The sequence below is a fragment of the Sipha flava genome, unplaced genomic scaffold (genome assembly GCF_003268045.1).
Source record: "Sipha flava isolate LNK unplaced genomic scaffold, YSA_version1 36_pilon_pilon, whole genome shotgun sequence".
Lineage (NCBI taxonomy): Eukaryota > Metazoa > Arthropoda > Insecta > Hemiptera > Aphididae > Sipha > Sipha flava.
The window spans coordinates 2,869,281-2,893,511 of record NW_020273076.1 but is presented as its reverse complement, the minus strand read 5'-3'; the positions used below and the strand labels follow the sequence as shown (position 1 = coordinate 2,893,511).

The window sequence follows — 24,231 nt, the reverse complement described above, 5'->3', positions numbered from 1 at the left end:
ATTATTACAGATGTCGCCGAATATAAAAAAATTGATTAAAAATAAACAGGGCCAACCCTCTCATTAATTTTATTTTTAATAATAGTTAATATTAATTTTAAATAATAATAATATTTTTTTTGTGCAAATAAATTAATTTGATATTAAAAAAACGTCATTGAAGTTGTATTCATATTAGTCCAATAACCAACATTAAAGTATAGTTGACATATAAATGTTATGCATATATCAATATTATAGTAGTGAGGGGGGAGGCGTGAACATATAAAATAGTTTGAAAGGGGGCGTGGACCTCAAAAGGTTGAGAACCCATGAGTTATAGGATCCCATAGATATATAAAACAATATAATAATAGTATTGTTGTGGAATTATCAGCAATTTAATTATAAATGTAGCAACAACTTTTTCCCTACTACAAATGTGAAAGTGCAGAATGTTGATCTTATCTTGTCGTGTTATATTTTTATCGACTATCGTGTATATTGGTGATATGTTTTAACATATAAGTTTTCTGTCTTCTTTCTTATTTTTCTTCTTCGCCTTGTTCCCAACTATTTGGGATCGGCCAAGTTGTCAATGTGTGTATTTAATATTTATACAAAATCTTTTCATCCACATCTAAATTCAACCACCCACCTCCAACCAACCCACCCATAACATTTTTATCATGACGCCTAAGTGTCATAAAAACCCCTTCACCACGCCACTACCTGTTACTACACGTAATTTTGTATCATATGTTCGTAGAATATTTTTATTTCAAAATATTTATAATAAATAGGTTGTTAGGTACATTTTTGATTAAACGTGTTATTATAACTATTAAAAAAATAATAAGTATTATATGAACTAAGATAATTGATTAATAATAGCTATTTAGTGAATTTTAAATACGATACAATTTTCATGATGCTTCAACGGGTCTGAGTTTTTTGGAAACTACTAAAAAAAGTTCAAAACTTAGGTGAAAAAATCACCTTCACGTAAAATTAATAGAATGCTTGTTAATACAATTCATTATCTAAAACCGTTTTCGGATAGACAACGCAGGATTATCGTTTAAAGAATAGTCATAATTTATAATTTTATGTTACTGATTTTATCACGTTTAATATTTTTTAACAATATCATTGGTTTTCACGAACCAAAGTCCATAATTTTTTCAAAAAATAACATCTTTATCTATTTTTGACTATCACGAAAACTGCAGTTTTATTTTTTTACTACAACAAGTTAAACGGCCAACCGACTAACTGGTGAAACTATCTGTATATTAACTCGGTAGAAGGTTGTTTACTCCGTTCGCCAGAGAAAAAAATTAATGAATGACCACCGAGTTGTCCACGAATGTATGGAATATTATTCAAAATGCTCATGTAATTTTCCATGTGTATGCCACGAGTCTGTACTTTTCATGCCTGTGCAAATGATTACTCACCCCGCGCTCTTCGTAACGGTAATTCGCATACTTTTGAGTTAATACATACTAATAGTGGTTTCGTCTACGTAAAATATTTTTTAATAGTACGTGGCATATTAGTGCTCAATTGGCTTAAGATTACGAATTCGATTTTAGTATCATCTATTTTAAATCACATGAGCTAATAACTGCGAATGTATACTTTAAGACCGCCAGTCAATAATATCGGTGTCCCATTATAATACATTTTATGTTATCTGTACGATATGAACGTGCCAAATAATTATAGCACTATTCGGTGATTTAATGATTGAATATATGCATTAACACAACGGGAATATATTAATAGATATAGTATTGCACTTAAATATTTACGTTATGTAAAAATATGGGTAAAAATTATTTCTCACTGTATAGTATTTTTATGTAATACACGTATATAAATATATACGTCAGTAATCTATCTAACGTTATTTAAGTTGATTAACTCGAAGCTTAAAATAAAAATAGCACAGCATTAGATACTTAACAATAAAAAAATGGTAGGTTATTTCCTTATTTTTAACGACACAATGCGAATATAAAGAAAGATTTAATGAAAAATTGGCAGCATTGTCTTAAGGCCCGTTTGAGTTCCTGTTGTAAATTCGTAAAGTAAATATTTAATTAAAAAATAATTTTTTTTTTTTTTGTAGAAAAGATACCCAGGTGTACTTTAATTTACTTTCAATCAACCATTGCATATAGCAATCAGTTTAAAGCACTGACTTGGGTTATCTTTTTATTATGGCAATACAGAATCGTTTTTAAACGCTTTACAGTATTTATTCCTGTAATTTTTGGTATTAAAGTTTACGGCCGTTCCCACTATTATTTTATCACCACATTTATTGTGTGTCCAGTTTTAAATTAATAAGCATTAAAAAAAAAAGCATTCATTCATCTTTAAAAGCAATTTTTTGACATAATACTTTTAATGTTACTATAATATATTAACAACAATGTATTAACATAATTTTATTAATTTTTTTTATATTTGTAGCATTTATCTGTACAATTTATATTTGTTGAACTTTATAATAATTATTTCACATAAATAATATAATTTATATCGTTGTGAAGAATAAAATTTAAGTATACACTTTGAAAAAAAAAATAAAGTAAATGGAAATATTTAAACCACAAACAACATGTTAAATAACTAGGTTTTATTTTACAATTTTTTTTAAAACATTTTTTAAATATTGAAAAACTACTAGGAAATCATAAATATAATCCGTACCATTTACATAATTGGTTTTTTTCTATAATATTAATTTTTAGGAAACTGGAAATATCTGATAATCTAGTAAGCTTTTTATTTGTGATGTTTTTTTATTGATATCTTACAATAAAGTCGACAATATTTATTTTTTTATTAACAATCCTCTTCATAGCAAAAATATATTTAAGTGTTCTGAATCATTCTAAATAGCTACCTTTATAGAAAATGACACAACAATGTCATTTTTCTCATTATATTTCTGAATTCCTAGACACTCAAGAGAAACTTGGGTTTAATTAATGGAGTGTGAGTTTACTAGTTCTGTCCTAAAATGATGTGCTTTTAAGTACAACACTACATAGTTTGGCAAGATTCTTTATTACTTACATTATTTACATATTACATTATTACATTAATAGTGTGTTGATCTCCATTATGCTTGTGATAGTTTGAAAATAAGATTTTTTCAATAAACAGTAGTTTTATCGTATTCTGCTGGTTCAAGCCACTCTGAAAATCATTGGGAGAACTTATGGTTTCGATTTTAATAAACCAGCCACATTTAAATAGAACCAAATCAATCGTCATCTATTAAATCTCTTTGTAGTTCATTTTAATTTCTAACCACTTTAATTTCTGGATTTGTTCTGCCGACTCTTCGTCATTTACGCAGCCGATAAATGTTTGCTAATTGAACGTATGCACCGACATTTTAAATTATGCAATTAATGTTTTTAAAATAATTTATTTTCTTAGTACGACTGTTTTCAGATTATAACTAATTTGAGAATAAGCTTAGGTGAAAAAAGTTCACGTTTCACTAAATTATATATTTTAATTATATTTAGGTACAGTTAATAAATTCTATCAGTGAATGTTGATACTTGAAAGTGCTAATTCGTGTTACTCACCAAGAAGTGCATTTGCATTATTTTTTAGTTCTATATATTAAGTATACCCATTTATTACCGAGTCTACGAAATAACAATGAGTGATTAACTAATTCCAAGGTCGTATTTTCTATTTTATATAAAATTTGAAAAATATACTACTCTTTATTTTATTTTTCACAGATCTCATCATTTATTAAAAGCTATAAATACAAATACATTAACTTTTATAAAATAAATTCATCGGATTGAAAGAGTGGATTATTAAAAAAATTCGTTTTTTTTCTGTATAACATAATTTTAATACAAATGTGTTGTTTGCCTAAGGCACAATTTAATTACGAATCAAGTAAAATGTATAAGTTTTAGAACCTTAACACATTTTTTTCTACCGATATTTTTTTTCAAATCTAGAAGTAACCTTTTATTATTTAAGATTTCATTTTTAATTATCAATTTATCATGAAAAAGGCTATTTAAAAATTGGTTAAATAAGCTTAATCATTTTTTATGCATTTATGGATGTGCATATATTATTATATAATATTATTTTGTAATAATAATAAAATAGAATTTTTCCATTCGTTTATTTTTTATAGTCTTATGCAGACTATTTGAACTATATTGCAGTGGATATATGGAAAATTGAAAAGAATAAAAAAAAAAAAAAAAAAAATTGGACGGAAAAAGAGCAGTTTATTATGCTCATTTTTAAGCTCGATAAAATGTTATGTTTTTGACATCGAGAAAAAGATAAATAAATGTCATGTTTATATTTTGTTATTTGATTTGCGTGTTAATTTTTTTTTTTTTTATCGTTCTGTAATAACATTTTTTACAAGTGTCTCTCGTTTAATTTTAATCAATTACGGACTACATTACATCGATCTCATCATTTTCACACCTTTAAAAATTCATTGAAATATGCAATAGATGAATTATGAACTTTTTGCTACTTACATTAATTTTATAGTTGGTACTAATTATGAACATGTTAGATTACATCATTAGTAAAAGTTTAGCTTATTGGTCATGATTTTTAACTATACTGAAACAATATGACCATTTATTATTAAAGTTTGGTATAATTAAGAATTATTTTACAAAATAAAACACTTAAAATGTGATGTTACTCGTATATATTGATTGACACAACTTTTATCATAAATTATTATAACTATTAGTTATTATTAAAACGTAATAAAAATATCTTAATTAATTCTGACCTCATTATTTTATAGTTTAAAGTTTTTATAAATTATTTTTAAATTTCAAGAATTTTCAGTGAAAACACTTGTAAAAGGGATTTTTTAAAATACTTTCTAAGTTTCATTTCTTCGCAATAATTGTATCTATGTAATATATTTACTTTACTACAATACATACATGCCGTGAATTATAATTAGCAAAATTAAGTAATAATTAATTCTAAAATTAAAAATTAAAATTATGAAATAACACTTATGAAAACATACAATAGTATATAATCACTAATGATAACACTAGGTGTTTGTGAATGCCTGTAGGGAACTAACAAAAAGTACATGGTTAATCATTCTCCAATAAAGGTCGTTTAATATCCATAACCCGATCGTAATGAATATTTCAGTCGTTTCTTAAAAAATTATTAAAATTTAATTTTTTTACATTTATGAATAAATAATTTTAACTATAATTTAATAAAATGGACATTTATATATTTGATTACATTCAATTGATTTTTAGGTATTATTTCTACACCGTTTTGATTGCCCTGAAAAATATTTAATTAAAAGATAATAGTAATAATAATAATAATTGTAAATAATTATATAATAATTAATAAAATACCTAGTGATTTTTAGTATATCTGTTTTCACATGTTTCACTTCACTAAATGTTTTAAAATCATAAGTGAAATTTAGAAAACTGTTTGCTTAAATCGTTGATTTTACCAAAATGATTCAATTTAAATACAATTAAATCAAAAATTCTGATTTGTTGGTTATTAAAATGAAATCTAACTGTATAACATCCCCGTTAATATGTAATATATACACTCTGCATGTGGTTAACATAAGCCTTATATATATGGTTTGAAGGTGATCATTCACGTGTACGCCCAGACAACCTCAGTAGGATTACACATTACATGCTAGACGTCACTGCTGGGTGAATAAACCATGGCATATAATTTTCGTGTGCGATTTGTAGATTTCGTGTAGTAAAGTGAACATGTGGGTATTGGCAGTGAGTTAGCCACCGTGGCGTGCGTGACCTAAAAACGTTGAACTCTGGTGGATAGTATTGAAATGACTACCTCCTACATGGGATAGACCTACCGTGGTTTTAAGTGATTGAGCGATCGATCCTGTAGAGTTCTTCACCACGCTAACCATTGGCAGGTTAACTGATCACAAGATATTATACATGCAACTTTGGGATGCAAAGAATATGTCACGTGTCAAGTGTGGGTCTGATATCCAATCTAAAAAAATTATCATATGAAAGTTTTAATCTATATTATACAATGTTCGAAAAATGATCAAAACAAAAAGAACACTGGATCCGTCTTTCATTGTACGGGTCATTTTCATTTAAATTAATTTGAAAGCAATAGCGATAATTCATCAAATCCAAAAATATACTCTTAGAGAAAATTGGTGTTTTAATTAAATATTTATGTAGGTATTCAATATACTATGTAATATAATTTTAAATCAAATTTATCTACGTAAATTAAAATAATATATTTTATAAGCTTTATTATTTATTTATTATAATACATTTTAATACAAAATTTATCTGTAAATGTAGATAGCTGCGGCTAGGAACATCTTATTATCTTAATAAAAAAAAAAGAAAAATATAAAATGTCAACAAATAAATATTGTTCATTTGAACTAGTAAAATGTACATTATAGGTGCACGTGTACTTTACAACTATAAACTATATTTATAACATAATTTAAATTTTTAAATGTTGCATACTAGGGAATTTCAAAATTGTACAATATAATGGTATATATTATGGGAGCTGGTAAATTGGGTCCCAAATGACCTTTTATAGGTAAATTGAGTTCCGCAAAAAGTATACAGTAGGTAAGTTAAATCCCGGAAAAAAATAGGTAGTAGGTAAATTGGGTCCCAGCAAAAACAAATTAATTTTATTAATAATATACAAAAAAAAATTAATTAAAAACATACATGTTATAAATTATAAAATATAAGAATTAATTAATTATAAATTATGTGCTTGTTAAAAACTTAAATGATATAGATTGAACAAACTCAAATCGGGTTATTATGTTATTAGTATACTTTGTCATTTGCTCCTTAACTTATGTTTTTTATTCGGTATATTTTTCTATTATATCGTAATAAATGTTTTTAAAATTATATATTATTATTATATATAATCTTTATATCATGCTTCAATTTTCTTATTAATCTTTTTATATATTATATAAAATTTAATTAAAATATTAATATTCACTAATCATAAGATTATTATTTAATCACCCAATAGCCGAAAATAGTAATGTAACCTGTAACGGTAATAAACGACGTATAATCTTACTAGATCCAAGATGTTGTGAAATAATTATTAATAATTAATATAAAACTCTAATTATTTATAATGTAATTTTTAAAACTACGTTAATATTCTTTCGGATCCGAATGACATTAAAATACGCTAAAGTCATTATGGTACTTAGTATCATTTAGTTCATTCATTAATCATTGCCGTCAAATACTTGCTAGTCTTTAATTATTGGTAGATTAGCCACTTTTACAATTACATGTTTAAAGCACTATTACTTCTCAAGTGACTGATAAATCTTCATATCTCATCACTAACTGGATGAATACTAATCGTTATCGTAGTTTTACCAGAATTATTTTTTTATCGTATCATCAACATCCGCAGTTGTTTGGGAACATTAATTAATATTTGCTTATACTATTATATGACAAATTTTATTTATGAGACCAAACAATAATCAATATTTATGTACTTGTCTCAGTTCAGACACATGTTTATTGGATTTTTAAATATTATATGGACCCTGGTGAACTTTCAAACATAAACTATTGGTGAAAATGTTCCAAAGACGATTTGTCTTTTTATGTTTTTAAAAACATGTTTTTTAAAATGTACACATTACCATCATGAAATAATTATAGGGCTCCTTGGGTTCATCATTCGATTAAAATCGGCTCCTAATGTTCTTCACTAATCCTATTAGTTGAAATAAATCATAAACATGGTCAGGAATATTTACAAGGGTTTTCTCTAGTACTCGTGGTAAATAATTCATTTTTTGATTAAAGGGCCAAAACCGACCATATGTTTTCAATGTATTTTACATCAATAGAGATAAAAAAATACAATGCGTAAAGCAATAAATATTAAATTATTTTGTTACAATTTTGTATGAATTAATAGTACTATTGGTCATCAATTTGAATTAGTTTTGAAACTTTTGAAAATGTATGTATTATTTCCATTTAATTCGATAAGGATTTACTTGAACTGAAAAAAAACACGCACCTTAATTTTTATTCGATGTTAAAATATTTATGCATTATAATTTCTAAAACATATATCGAATATTCATTCTACTTAACAATAATTCAACTAAAAATTTATATTTTATTACTTATCTAACTTTTAGATCAAATATTTTTAATTTCATGCATTATTATTTGAATTGATTATTACTGTAATGTAACGTAATAATAATTTGATTATATTAAAAATACAAAACAAGATATTTAGATTAGATCAATGGTTCCTAAACTGTGCACCGCGGTGACCTAGGGTTACCACCACCACTTTCTAAAGGCATCTTGGTTTACGATTCATAACAAATAGTTTAAAATGTATAAAATGGTTTTTCCTTATGGTTTTCGTAAAAACTATAGCAAATAATGTAATATTTTCTATTATATAATCGGAAATTCTCATTTTAACCTTATAATAATTGTATATAATAATTATGATCATAATAACAATAATATTTATTTATTTTTTAAGTTTAAAATTACATTAATTTATAATTAAGTTAAATTTTAATAAAATTATTAAATTAATTACCAATAGGTTTTTTTTTTGTTCTGTAATATAGTTCACCAGTGGCATGGCCAGAGGGGCTTTGGGTGTTGTAACCCCCCCAATTAGTTTTATTTAATTTTTTTTTTAATTATTTAATTACGGCGTCGTTGATAGTTGACTGTAGTAGACAACCGATGGTGACCAATTATAGAAAAATAAATTACTCATTTTGTGTTGTTCTTCCGTGGATGATAACGATGCATACAAATGCGTTCTTATTCAAAAAATGGTACGTAACAATATAATAATATGTACACAGGGATGAACTGAAGGGGGGGTCATGAGGAGGTGTCACCCCCCACTTGGCAATATTTGATTTTTAGTCAATAAAATGGAATTTATTTTCACCTGATTAAACCATTTTTTTTTAAGACGAGGAAGGGAAAATTAATATATTATATAAATTAAAGACAATGTTAATTAATAAATATTTTTAATTTAATAATATTAATATAATAAAATAATATAATTAATTAATTAATAAATTGACTCAATATTTTCGTAATAGGTTATGGAGCGGATTCGCAAAAGTATAGCGAGACTGCGAGAATCGGAAGTCGGCATAAGATAAAAACCTATATAATATATATATAACACGCATACTTATAACGATATAATAATAATATATCATGCATATATACAGTAGAAAATCGATAAACCATCTATTTCTGTCATCCGTTATCGCATTTAAGCAATGCTGGCATGCGGTGATAGTTGTGGCGGGCAATATATAATATAATATAATAAGTTATCAAGTGAAGATACCTATTCTTATACAAAATACGCGATAATCGCGTTTCGAAGAAACACTCAACAGACGAAAATTACCGATTACCATGTATCGTATATAATGTGTATGTTTGACGTCTGAACAACTGTAGTTGACGACAGTCTGTTATACACCTTATTCGGTATTTTAAAAATTGTGCTTACTTCGCGAGTTATTTTCTGGTACAAACTTCTGGTTCGAACATTTAAATTCAATGTCGACTACTACAAATAAGTCTCGAAAGCGTGTAAAACTAGAATGTTTGGATTGTGGATCAAGTTTTGATGATGACTATCATAAAAAACATGAGATTAATCGTCACGGCGGAAAGAGGACGAAGGTTAAGCATTTTGGAGTACCTGATAATCCATTTGACGCTAGTAAAAAGAATACAAAACATATATCACAATCGGTAAGCTTCATATTTTATTCGATTCTATTTTACTGGGACTTAGAAAGTACCACAAGTTGTAAATTATAATTTTTCATTCAAAACCTACCCTGTTTTTCGAGGCTTAAAATATCTTATACATTTTTTTAATAATTAGATTAAAATCATTGGTAAATAATTAGGTACCTACATTTTATGCAAATACAATTATTAAGATTATTTTAAATCTATATAGATTATGATAGAAGAGGACGATTCTTATAATATAGATAATGATTTGGCAACAGTATGCAACTTAGTAGGTACGCAACATCAGTTTAAAAATTCGGTTGCAACTAAAAAATCTTTGGGCAGTCCTATTATTGAAAAAAGTGAACTTTATATTGATACATTATTACCCATAAATGTTGACATAGTAATACCTATGCAAAATTCTGAAGACGAAGGAATAACTTGGTTAACTTGTGCAGGTCAGTTGAAAGTACTTGTTAATGAAGTGAAGGAATGCGATTCAGTTTTGGATAAAATTAAAACTGAACAATCTCCGAACCCAGTTTTATTTTTAATTAATAGTGTTCAGAAAGTAAGAACTATTCAAAACATAGCTGATAATTTTTTAAAAAATGCATCAGGTATTTTAACACAAACTATCGGCAATAATGTGACTGATATTTTATACGATCAAACCGAATACAACACCTTAATTGATCATGATCCAGGCAAACGAAAAAAATTGTAACTAGTTCACAAAAACATTATTTAATTTCATAAGGACCTCATCAGCCTAAACTTACTTCATATCCCAGAAACAAAATTATCAATACGAACAAACAACAGCAATTTTCTTCACGTTGGTATATTGAATTTCCTTTGTTGGAATATAGTATTGAAAAAGACTCGGCTTATTGTTTAGTATGTTTTTTATTTCTAAATGATCCGGATCGAGAATTTTCCAATAATGCTTGGGTCACTGAAGACATCAAGGTTTGTCACAGAATGAAAAGTATGGGTAAAAATAAACCTTGGAAACTTTCTGAGCATTTCTCTTGTTCAGCTCATAAAGCTGCATTAAGAGACTACCGTAATTTTATGAAGACATCTTGTCATATTGATGTTTTATTTGATCAATTTAATAGAGAAAAATCAATATAAATTCAACATGAGCGCGAATATAATAAGCAAGTTATTAAAATACTTATGGGCACTACTGGTACTTTAGCTCGGCAAGGGTTGGCGTTTAGAGGTGATGGAGATGATAAAAATGGAAATTTCATTCAAATAGTGGAATTACTTTCCAGACATTGTAATGTTATTAAAAACATGGTTAGATAATAAATCTATGAGACCACATCATGTGACGTATCTTGGTTCTAGGTCTCAAAATTAATACATAGAACTGCTATCTTCAGAAACTAGAAATTGAGTAATTAAGGAGGTAAAAAATGCGGAAATTTATTCAGTTCTGGCAGACACGACTCCCGAAATTACTCATCAAGATAGATTGGCAATATGTGTGCGACACGTTAATAATAACGGAAATGTTAAAGAGAGACTTCTTGAAATAAATGAATGTACCGATAAAACTGGATTTGGAATTGCAAAGAATATTTACGATACCTTAGTAAGAAACGAATTGAATCCAGACTTCATCGCTTTTCAGTCTTACGATTTTGCCTCAAGTATGTCTGGTCAATTCCATGGAGCGCAAAAAGAACTTTCAAAACTGGCCAATCACCATATACCTTATATCCCATGTCATTATACTTAACTTAATTAGTAACCTAGAGAGTCTATATGTTTTTTTTTTTAATGTTAGTACAAAGCGGTATGGAATTCTTAGTAAAAAATTATCTGAAATTGAAGGTAGTTTGCAGTTGTGTAATTTATCAAATACGCGATGGACGTCTCGTGTAGAATCGGTTAAAGCAGTTTAGATATCGTTTGAATTAATTCTTGAATCTTTGCTAGAAATCTCCTCTTTAAATTTGTATGATAGAAGAACTAAAAGCCAATCAATAGCTCTGTTTAAAAAAATAACAATATTTGATTTTATTGTTTCAATAATATTTATGAAAAATGTATTATTTAAACTCAAAGCACTCACAGAGAAGTTGGAAGCAAAGGAATTGAATATAATTGATGCAAGTAATTTAATAAAGGGTACAATTAAATCGCTTGAAAATATAAACAAAGATTCTGATGGACTGGATACTATTATAGACGCAGCTCTAATATTTTCAGGAAAACTAGACTTAGATCCAATAGAAGATTTTAAGAAACATCATTATAAACGATCGATACCAAAAAGAATAGATTCTAATCCAATGACTCAATCAGACTTCTCATTAAAATTATTTTACCGTAAAGAATTTAAACAAGTACACACTGATAAACATAACAACTAAACATTTAAAAATAACTATTGAAACACTCAAACCTTTATTTAATATTTTCAAAATGTCATTTGACAATAATACTTGCTCATTAGAAAATGTTGCGGGTGCTGTAAAATTATTTCCCAAAATGACAAGTAGTGCGAAAATTCACGACATTGATGCAATACATGCAGAAATTGAAATTCTGTTAAATCAATGTGATGGAGAAAATTTAAACAACATTTTTGAAAAATCTGAGTCATCAAAATCAATTCTTCCGTGAGCTAATCGAATTTTTTATTTAGCATCGATTGCTTCTGTTACTACTGCATCTGACGAAAGAATGTTTAGTAAATTAAAATTATTAATAATTACCTAAGATCGAAAATGGCTGATCAACGATTAAATGCACTGATGATGTTGAGTTGTGAAAAAGACATAACAGATTCTTTGGATATCGATGATCTTGTACACAAATGGGCAACGCTGAAGCAACGCAGGGTTCAATTGTGATAAATATAAGTTTTTAAAATTTTAAATACTGTAACACTCATTTTATAACCATTTTGTAATAAATAATAAGAGATGAATTACATGATAATTATTACCTATTTCATATATTATGTTTTTTGACGTTATTTTATTCTGATATAAATTTAAAATAAGTTAGATATTCTTAAGTTTCCCCTTCAAATTTAATTCAAACTAAGAATTGAAACATAAGGTAATAAATAAATTATAAATTTAGAGAATGTAACTAAAAATAACTTAATAGTTCACAAAAATTATGAATTTCAAATTCTAGTCGGCAATTTTGAAGATTACACCCTCTCCCCATAATTTTTTTTTTGTGATCGTCTCTGTATGTACATAACATCATACTGATTATTATACTATCGATATTCCATGTTATCAATTTATCATGAAGACGGTTTTTTCTCTCATCATAAGTTTGTATTTTTTTTAAATACCCTAAAAAAAATAATGTTTTATCCGAATCAATAAGACGTATATGTTCTTCATTAATCCATAACCGTTTAAAACTGTTATGTCCAACAAGATAGGTAGGCCGACATGACTCAATAATTATTTTCCTCGAGTTATTTGATGCAATAGTTGATAGTTTATCAGAAGTTTGTACTTGGCTTGATAAGGATGCTTCATCAGGAGTATACCAATTGCTATGTTAACGTTAATTTACCATCATCCTATATTATACAATATGAAGAAAAAACTAAGCTGCTAGTTGAAATGTATTAAGGTGATTTAGATTGAAGTGTGTTAGCAGCTGTGAGTGAAATTAAAATTTGGCAACAAAAATTTACAAAAACTAAAAATTTACCAAAAATTGCTATCGACGCTCTTTAAAAATGTAACATATCAATTTTCCCTTCTACTTTCAAACTTTTACATATTTTAGCAACCCTCTCAGTTACAACTGCTAACTGTGAACAATCTTTTTCAACATTAAAAAGATTGAAAACATATTTATGAAACACCATATGTGAAAATAGGTTGAACGGTTTGGCAATGATGAATATACATAGTGATATAATGATAAACTCTGATAATGCTCTAAATAAATTAGAGACCAAAATAAGAAAACTACGGTTGATGTAAATTTGAATGCAATTAAAATATTGTTTGATTTTAAATGCTTTAAATAAAGTACAGGAAAATTTAAAATAATATGTTTTATGTATACTTACCTATTGTATAGACCTAAACCTTAACCCCCCCCCTTCCATTGAAAAATCCTGGCTACGCCATTTTAGTTTACAGCAGGGCACCGTGATTAAATTGGGTCCGAAAAAAAAGTTTGGGAACCGTTGGATTAGATAATCAAATAACTCCACTTGAAATTTTAAGTTATAAATAGTAATACATTTTGCTTTATATTATGATTATAACTCTAATTTCACTTCTTAGAAAGTATAAGTGTATATGGAACAAAAATAATACCGTGTGGATTAACTAAAAAAAAAAAATGTACTCGTATTTTTATGAAAAAAGAAACGATTCATTTTTAACTTTATGTAAATAAAATAAAATTTTTTTTATATGATTTTTAATTTTGAAGTGAAATTCCAAATAGTCGAGAACTAAAATAAAGAAATAATAAGATTTACGTAATATATATGAATTGTTTTTTATAAAATTGTATTGTTTATTAAAATGTTCAATTTTAATAAGCATAAAACATATTATTATATTTTTATTCATCTGATATAACATAGAATTTATTATTCGTTGTAAAATGGTCAATTAAACTAAATTAATTAAATTAATTTTTGATGTAGAAAATTCTTGTTATAAAAATAAATCAGAATAAAAGATTTTTTTTGCTTTTATACGTTATAATTGATCGTTATAATTATTCTTACTCCACAGAACATTTGTATATAAATTATCGTTCACGGAATAAGATTTATTCAATTTTTTATAGTAGATTGCAATTGATCTAATTTAATGTTAAACAATGACTATTCATTCGAGTGCTATGTAAACATAAATAACTTGACACTAAAAACAATACTTTTACATTTATAGTTAATTGTTATTGTTTTAACTGTTTAATTTAAGCAAACCCTTGACATAAGTACCTTTATTTATTTCCTCGATATTGATGGTTAACTTACTGTTAAATTTTTTGCACAAATATTATACCACTTGTTTTTAGGCCCAATTTATTAGATCAGATCACTTTTTCAGTTTTCTAATTATTTAAAATTATTTGTAGTGGTTGATAATCACTGTGAAAATAAATGAACAAGAACTAGAATTGTATTGCTTATCTAGAACATTGAGTAAAAAATTCGAAAACTAAAAAAAAGAAAATGATCAGTCAAAATGTTATGTTGAATAAGTTGTATATTTATTTCTTGATGTAATTTAGGTTCACAATTGCATTTGAAAAAATAATAATAATAAATTATGGGTTATCAAAACAATAAAAGATACATTGACAAAATTAAACGTACAAAATTTCGTGAAATACCTATGCATTAACAACTATTGTGTATTTATTCATTATGATTTTTATTGTTTTAAATTAAAATATTCAACATGGTATAAGAAAAAATAATAAAGATGTGGTGTAATACAAAAGTTATTTTATTTTGAAAAGTTATAAAATAGTTATATATTGTTAACATGGTAATAGAATTTTAATTAATAAAATTTACGACGTTTACCGAAACTTAAGCAAATCGATTTTTTTTGTCTACAGATTTTGAGTATAATAGTTGTACAAGGCTACGAAAAAAAGGTCATGGTTTTATGGTTATCCGACAGAATCAGTTTTTGACGTAAATCGTAGTACTATATGTAAAGTAAGCGACACCTATTAGTTCAGATAGATCTTACCATTTCTTTAAATAATACTTTTTGCGTGAACGGAGTGTACATTTAAATTACCATTTGCCGATTGTAACGTTATCATCCCGATCAGTAAATTGGATACACTTTGCATTCTAGAATCACAAAATCATGGCGTTTTTGGAAAAGATAAAAGGGTCTCTAAGATAAAACCTTCGGTAGACTTATGATTGTTATTTTCGATGCTCTATAGACTTTAAAACCTATCCCATGAACGCAATGTCATATATAAGACCAACTCAAAATTCTCGTCGAGAATTTTGATAATCCTTACGCTTTTCAAATGTTCTCCGGAGAAAGGCCAGAGTTAGTTGCTTTCCATATTGATATCAATGAGGCAAAACGTTACTAGAGCAGTATTAATGGTTGACAGATCACTATTTCGGTATCTTACAGCAAATATTGGTACTTATTAAGAAGACTCGAAATGGGTAAACAGCTTTTTAGTATTCACTTCCTAAATCACCAAAGCTTCTTATATAATACGATTATATTATTGATTATCTAATAGAGTACAAACACATTAAATTGAAACTTAATTTGATAATTTAAAACTAAATGAGTTGATTTTAATCAATATAAGAAATAAAATATATGAAATATATGCTTAGGCAATATTTTAGTAGCTAATTGTTTTTATATTTATTCGATTATAGTTATAATTTATTGAAGAATGTAACAATTTAACTGATAAAATAAATTATATTAAATGTTATTACTTTAAGCTTGCAGACCTATTTTAATTATTTATTAATATTATTTTTATGTTTCTCTTGTAATAATTAGTATGTTTTATTTACATAATATAAAAATTTAATTGAACTGTGCGGTGAGCCTGTCTGATCAAAGACTGACTCAAAACGTTTTTACGACGAAATCACCTTTTGTTGCAGTAATTGCACGTTCATTGGTAAAAGTTTGAAGTAAAATAAAGAAAACACTTTTTAAGTTATAAATGTGATTTTATTATATTACTGAAACAAAATGTAATGGTTAACGTTGTAAGTTAAACAGAATCGGTCTACTCATAAGTCTGACTACATTGTATCTGAATAAGTATTGGTACTATGTCCCTATTTATACACAGATAGACGTAATGCATAGTTTAGAACAAGGAAAAGACTCAAGGCTTTTTGTTGTTATTTAAAAAAAAAAATATATTAATCTTTCAAAAACTTATACTTAAAACAACTATTCCCGTTTAAATGGCTAGCTAATAACAAAAATAATATAAATATACTTAATATCTAAAATACCCGTTTACCTTATTAGCTAAAAACCCGTCTCCAAATATAAAAGTATTTTAATTGATGGTTGTTTTCGACATCGCCCAAGGAAAAATAAGTTGAAAAGAATACAAAGTAGTTTTAGCTATGTCGTAGTGACCTCGGTTACTACAACTGGTACAGTGACACACTACGAAATGCTTAGAATGTGGTAAAGAGTTCAAATTAAAAATATGGTGAAATATGATGTATTTATTTAGAAATCATCATAATCCAGTATATTATATTATATTGCTACATGTTTATTCGCTGAAGAGTAAAAAAATCTTAAAAAAAAAAATTAGGCACTCAGACAGAGCCGAAAGTTTACAAAAACTAAATACAAACTGTTAAAATCAAGTATTTTATCAACTGGTTAGAACTTACAGGGTCTGATTAAAATATATTAAAATTATTACGATAGAAAAACCAGACTTTCATCCGAGGTCGTCCTAATAATAAAGTGAACCATAAATATTTTGAATTTTGCTTCAAAACAATAATATTAAAAGTTATTACAAAACAATTGGCTGACTCTGAAACACATACACGTATATATACATTAAATATGTATATGTATATTTTAAAAATAATAGGTTAATAATGTAGCAATATTATTTGTTATAAACTTTATTCAATTGTATCCCAAATCCTTTTAGTAATTATTTCAATACACATTATTAAAGAAAATTCTCTCCGTATTCAAAGATGATTTATACGTCAATACAACAATATATTTTGGAAAAGTCCCTCAGCATTAATTGATACAAAAAGCTGTACTTTATTGTGTTACTAAATTGTACTGTCAAAATACCATTGTTGCTTAACAATCTAAAAATGGATTCTATTTATAATACATATTTTATCAATGAAAAACGTAACAATTATAGGTGAAAGTGTTATGTTTTAGCATATTCTTCCCACATTGAATTTTAAAAATGTACTCACCAACGGTTAGTATTCATATAAATTTCGTGCATTAATCCGATCAAATCTCAATTCGTTTCTTTTTAAATTATTCAATTTGTACGCCTTAGCCTTAGTGAGTCCAAAAATATATTATTAGGGTAGGTGTGAGAAAAGGATGAAAAGTTTACTATTTGTAAGTTTTATTATATTAAGTAATCGGTAATAGATATTTAAGAACAATAATAGTTCTATAAAACAAAATTATTAGAGTGTGGCCTCTATTAACCACCCCATTCTATTGGAATTCACACCTCTTCTAAAAATTAGTTACACAATTTCAAAGGGGAATATATTTTTTTCCCCAAAAATGTCCTGTTTTGATATCATTGTTAAATAATTTTCGTTAAAATATATTTTATTCGATACCCATCTTCGTAAAAGTAGTTTTTGGATAGAAATTATATAGTTAACTATTAATTATTCTCATTTATTTGGTCTTATACTTAAGAATTTTAATTAATTTGTATTTATTTCACTGTATTAATTTTTAGACATACCTACCATGATTTTTATTAATTTATTAAATATATTACTGGTGATGTTAAAAATAATTTTTATATTTTACATGAATCTATAAAAAACAATAATTCTATTATCTGACTATAATTTATACGTACTAATAAAATACAATGTGTATGTGTTTATGCTACAAAGATTTTGAACCCTTGTTTTGTATGTCACTTTCAGTCTCTAGACGTATTTTATTCAGCTAACTATCTGGCCCTAGTAAAAATTATATTAATATTCATTTTTGAAATATTAACCATACCATTTTATTTTATACTTCCTCGATCCTATTTGATTGCCATCAATTGAACATTACAGTAATATTTGTTAATGAAAAATTGTAAAATCGTTGTATGCGCTACTAAGACGCATTTAACTATTATCACATTCAGTGGTATTGTCCATATTTTTAATGTATTAACAACGATAGTTCAATAATATCTAACTTACAAATAGACAGTAGGTAAAATTTGATTGTAAATATATTAAGCATGATAGAATTTATTATTGATAAACATCCAGTGTTCGATAGTATTTTCTGAAATATTAAACTATAATAATGAATGGTATTGAGTTTTTTACTTACCTGATTGTATTTATTAGTATTTAAATTAATAAAATTATGTTTTTCTCTATAATAGGCTTCTAATCTGTAGTAATGAAAATTATGAATAGGTTCACCACAGTCATAATATGCTAAACAGAAAAATATTTTTTGTCAATAAAACCGTGCAGTAATACGTTTAAACTTATTATATGCCTGTTCCAATCATTCTAAGGTATTTAGGAGAATTAGTTTTCAAATAGAATTTCTCAGGTAAGTCAAAGTACTTACTTAAAGTTGAAGTAGCTATTTCTTAAGACCGTATGACGTTCAAAATTATTTGACATATCCCTCTAACTATCGTGTTGATTGTACTTTGCAAAGAAAAGTTGGTATTGTAATTAAATAAATATAGTTATGATCGTTAAATATCTAAGTACGGAATATAATATTGTAATAAATAATAAATATTTAATATTATTTATTTATATAAACAAACCTAAAAGTGATGATCATTTCGTGCGAACATTGGCGTGAAAAATTGCGTGATTTCTTTTGTTTACGACGTTTCATTAAAAATTCCTTTAACGCTGTTATTTACGTTCGATAGTACTTGAAAATGTCGTCCTATTATATCTTTATTATATGGTAAAACCAAAATTATCCTATTATTACCCCAGTTGGTAATAAATTAATGAGGCACTGATAAAACTTATTGTATACATAACTCAAAAAATAATGTATCTATTGCAATAATTTATTTGGGTTAAATAATATATAAATTCTATGTATAATGGAATAATTATGTTTTATTTTATAACTTTTAATTTAATTCAACAAATATATTTTTAATATATATATATATATATATATATATATATATATATGTATTTCTAATAATAATCTGATTTCAACACCAAGCACACTAGTCAAATAAAGCCAACTGTAAAAAAAAAAAAATAAACGATAATGACATAACAAATATTTATGGCGATTTTTTAGAGTACAAAATGAGTGGTAAATCTGTTGTAGTATGATATTATTCTATGTTATCTAAAGCTAACCGAAAATATTGTTAAATAGTTGTTCAAAAACGAGTATCACGTATATATGGTATTACAAACATGATATATTAGGTTGTACTAAAAATAATAAATATTTATGAATGTGCCATAAAAAGTTTGTTTGGTCAAATGTAATTCACCAGACATTATATAAAGCCTTATTTTTGTATTATATTATTATGTTTACATTTCTATGAACGAATATTTGAGTTAGATGTTCTCCAGTATCTTACAACATATGAAAATAATTAAAGTTAGTTTTTTTGTTGATAGGTTCACATTTCTGTCGTGGAACATTTGATGGATGGCTATGCTGGGCCGATACTGAAGCTGGAGTCACCGTACATCAACCGTGTCCACAATTTATTTCTGGATTTGATCCAACGAGTAAGTTTTATTTATTAGATTTAAGTATATGAACTGTCTTAAATCCCACTACTTGTGGTAAACCACAGCAAAAAAACCGCACTAATAAATAAAATGCAAGAGTATAATATTATTCATTTATTATTTGAAATATACGTCTAATAAGGGTCAGAACAGTTATTGTACTTAATATTAACACAATATAATTAAGTAGAAACAATGAGTTACCATTAACTTATGTTTTATGTTATTTAATCTATAAATACAGTCGACTTTCGATAACTCAAATCCTTTGGTAATTCAGAGTAAATACTTGGTCCTTTGAAAATCACGTGGTAATTCGAATAAAAACAATACATATAAGTATACTCGGTAATTCGAAATTAAACTTTGGGAAAACTTGCAACTAACATTTGACCATTCGAAGTATCATCCATTCAACGCTCGGGAATTCAAAGTATACTCAAAACATTTATTTTATCAGTATTCTTTTAATCTTTTTGTTAATAATTTACTATACCGTCCTGTATAAATTTAGCATATTATTTTCGATAACTATAGAATTAATATTGTAAGAACTTTATCATTTAATTTCTTAATTGTCACTAATCGAAATTTATCTCTTCGATAGCCGTCAGCCGAATGTAGTTTTATTTTAGTTTAATTTGGTCAGTTGTAAAGTTTTTGTGATGAGTGCGTCAAATTGAAAAAATAAAACTAAATTCAATGAAGCAGAAAATCATTACAGTTTTTTTCAAAAAATAAAATTTTTTTGTAATAATAATATAATTTATATAGTATAATTAATATAAAGTTAACATTTTCTTTTTAAAATCAATAAATAACTAATACCATCTAATTTGCTGAAATAATTAATACTCGTAATTATATACAATAAAAAAAAAATTTTTCTCTTAACTCAGTAGGTAATTCGAATTTTTTTTTTATCTCTCTTTTTTTTGAGTTACTCAACAATTCGAACTCTGGGTTATTCGATATTTTTCAACAGTCCCGTCAACTTCGAATTATTGAGAGTCGACTGTATAAACAAATAGATATAGTTAAAAAAATAATTTACATGTATATATCAGTGACTTTAATCTGGCTGAGCTGTTATAAAAGAAATCAACAATATTTATTGAACTATCTAATCTGAGCATTATATTTAATGGAAAAAATCTACTATAGTTAGGAGTATAAAATATAAAATATATGAGGCACGCAAGTATTTATTAAGGGAACATTTAGAGGTAATTGACTAAGTATTTCGAGGCAATCAATTTGGGAATTTAGAAACTTAATCAAAAAAAATAAATCATTAAATTTCTTTCTCCTTCCTAGTATTTTAAAACTATATCCATTAGCTATTTGATCAAAGGGTGAATTTATTTAATTTAACTTGTACGTGAGTACTCCGAAAAACTTAGTTTGAATTAATTTCAATTTATTTTTCAAACCAATCTAATGGGAACTCCATGAGACTAAATCATATTCGAGAGTAGAGTGTACATCAGGAGCAGGTTTAAGGGGGTGGCTAAGGGGGCATTAGCCTCCCCTTTAGGACTAAGGTAACTATTTTACAAAGCCAAGTATTATGATATATTGATATATTAATAATTATTATAAAATATCGTCAATCATCATTGATGAATATAATACTTATTTTATATATTTTTTTAAATAAATACCTCATTTTTGTTGTTAATCATATGTGTATACCTATATTTTTTAAATGGTTTCAGATTAAAATCGATACCAATAATGTAACTATTTAAAATTTTTCACTGTTATGAAAAAAATGACTTACTCATGAGGGACTACAAACATATTCTGTAATTTAAAATTGTAAATAGATTTAAAAACCAATTAACTAAATCCTTGAACCTCCCTTGATGAGTGATAACACCCGACCTTAGTATACAAAGGAATAGTATAATATTTTTAAACAAGTTGGATTTTTAAATTCATTACAAATACGTCTTATAAATCCAAACATTCTAAGGGGTTTAATATAAATTAAAATTATGTGCTGATTAAATGAAAAATCATTTGATAATAGGTTATCCAAATATCTCACATGTGATACTGGTACCTTTAATTCCGAATTAATTATTTTATATTGGTATACTAGTTTTGATTTTTTTTGAGAGAAGAAAATTTGCAAGCATTTCTCAGTATATTATATTTAGACCATTATTAAAATACCATAAATAAAAAGTATTTAAATCAATTTGTAATTTGATACAATCATCTATTGAATAAATAGACATGTAAAGTTTTACATCAGATACCATATTGTATATTGATCCGTTACATGTACAACATTTTTTCGTTGTGGTTTAAGTATAAATCTATGAAAAATTAAATAATTGAATATTATTTTTGAGAAACTACATATACATTCTAGGTATCTAGTGAAATTTTACTAATTACAATGTATCGTATGTTTATTAGCAATCAAATTATGTTTTTAGAACTGGTGCATTATAACTTATAAAACAAAAAATTACCATCTTTATGAATACTGGAAATATCTTAATTAGTAAATCCTGCACTTATGGAATATTATTTTTGTATTTACTTTTTTGTTTTTTTCTTTAAAATAAGTGAAATTCTGAAAAAAATACATGAAAAAATATTAATTTTATTCAAGTTGTCACACATTGTTTTTGTCTTTTTTTCTTTTATTTGAAAATCAAATGCAAAGCATATTCATACTATGTCATTCAATACAAATATTTTATTTTTGGTTTGTTATACAGTAAAAATAAATGTAACAACTTACAATTTTGAAATCACGCAAAAATACTTCTAATTTATTTATTTGATTGGTAGAAAACTTATCATTTTGATTGCCTCTCTGGAAGATTTAAAGAACAGCACATTTCAATTCTATTTAATTTACACATGTTGTCTTAAAGATGCAATATGTTAAACTTTGACTTCGAAGTTGAAATCGATACCATTTTTTTCTGTGGTTTACATTGGTATGTAAGCTTTCAAAAATCTTTATTCTAAAGTATTGTTTTTAGATTCAGAATGTTTCCTATAATCAATGATTAGAAATTATAATCTTAAAAACACTTATTTTAATATCATATTAAATGTAGTGCATTTACTTTAAATGGCGGCTTAATTTCAAAACTGTAATACATTATATGTAATTTAATTTTTTTAAATTGAGTTATTTGAATTTTGCAGTCTATCTAAAACTTATTTGATTGGACTTGACTCATTAATAAATGCTACAATAAATAATACATTATAAAATATAAACATAAATAAATAAATATTATACTTCAAATTTTAATTAAAATTTCGTTTTTATTCTATATATTTGTTTACTTAATAATAATAATGTAAGAATAGAATTCTCTATGTATTGTAAATTTCAAATCTAAAGTAACATAGTGATAAATGTAATGTAATTACTTTGAATGTATATTTAAATTTATTTTGGGAAACTTCAAATGTTTAAAAATAATCATATATTGAAAAATTGTTTAGTTTATTATATCGTTGATATATGATTTATTATACAGTGAAAACTGTCTAAAGCGGACCCTAAATAAAACGTAAAACTATCCAATACGGAATTTTTCTATGGTCCCGGCACGTTTCTGTAGTCAAATAAAAAGTTCCATAAAATGGAACCTTCTTAACGCGGAAACGGAACGATTTTGTAAGTCCCATGCAAGTAAAAACCTTGCATAAACCGGAAAAATGGCACACGCGTGTTTACTATAAACCAAAAATAAGGTTTAAAATGTAGATAGGCGTATATACAATGTACATCGTTTACAATAGTGATAAATAAAGAAGATAAAATTTTTCTATACATATTCGTACAATATACGTACATACAATGCATATTATCGCATAAACGATACGAACTTTCTTCTTTGTAACTGTGAAACAGTCTTACACCAA

General features: G+C 26.0%; 1 protein-coding gene and 1 pseudogene across 3 annotated transcripts in view; both read left to right on the top strand.

Annotated features, from left to right (window-relative positions):
• The window catches only part of LOC112688031 (calcitonin gene-related peptide type 1 receptor-like), a 222,000-nt gene that overhangs the window by 62,352 nt on the left and 135,417 nt on the right, over positions 1–24,231 (top strand). For all 3 annotated transcript variants that reach the window (XM_025561046.1, XM_025561044.1, XM_025561045.1), the window contains exon 3: positions 20,209–20,322. In XM_025561046.1, coding sequence (XP_025416831.1) covers positions 20,209–20,322 — 114 coding nt within the window. The remainder of the gene's footprint in view (positions 1–20,208; positions 20,323–24,231) is intronic.
• On the top strand, positions 12,126–12,721 carry LOC112688033 (annotated as a pseudogene).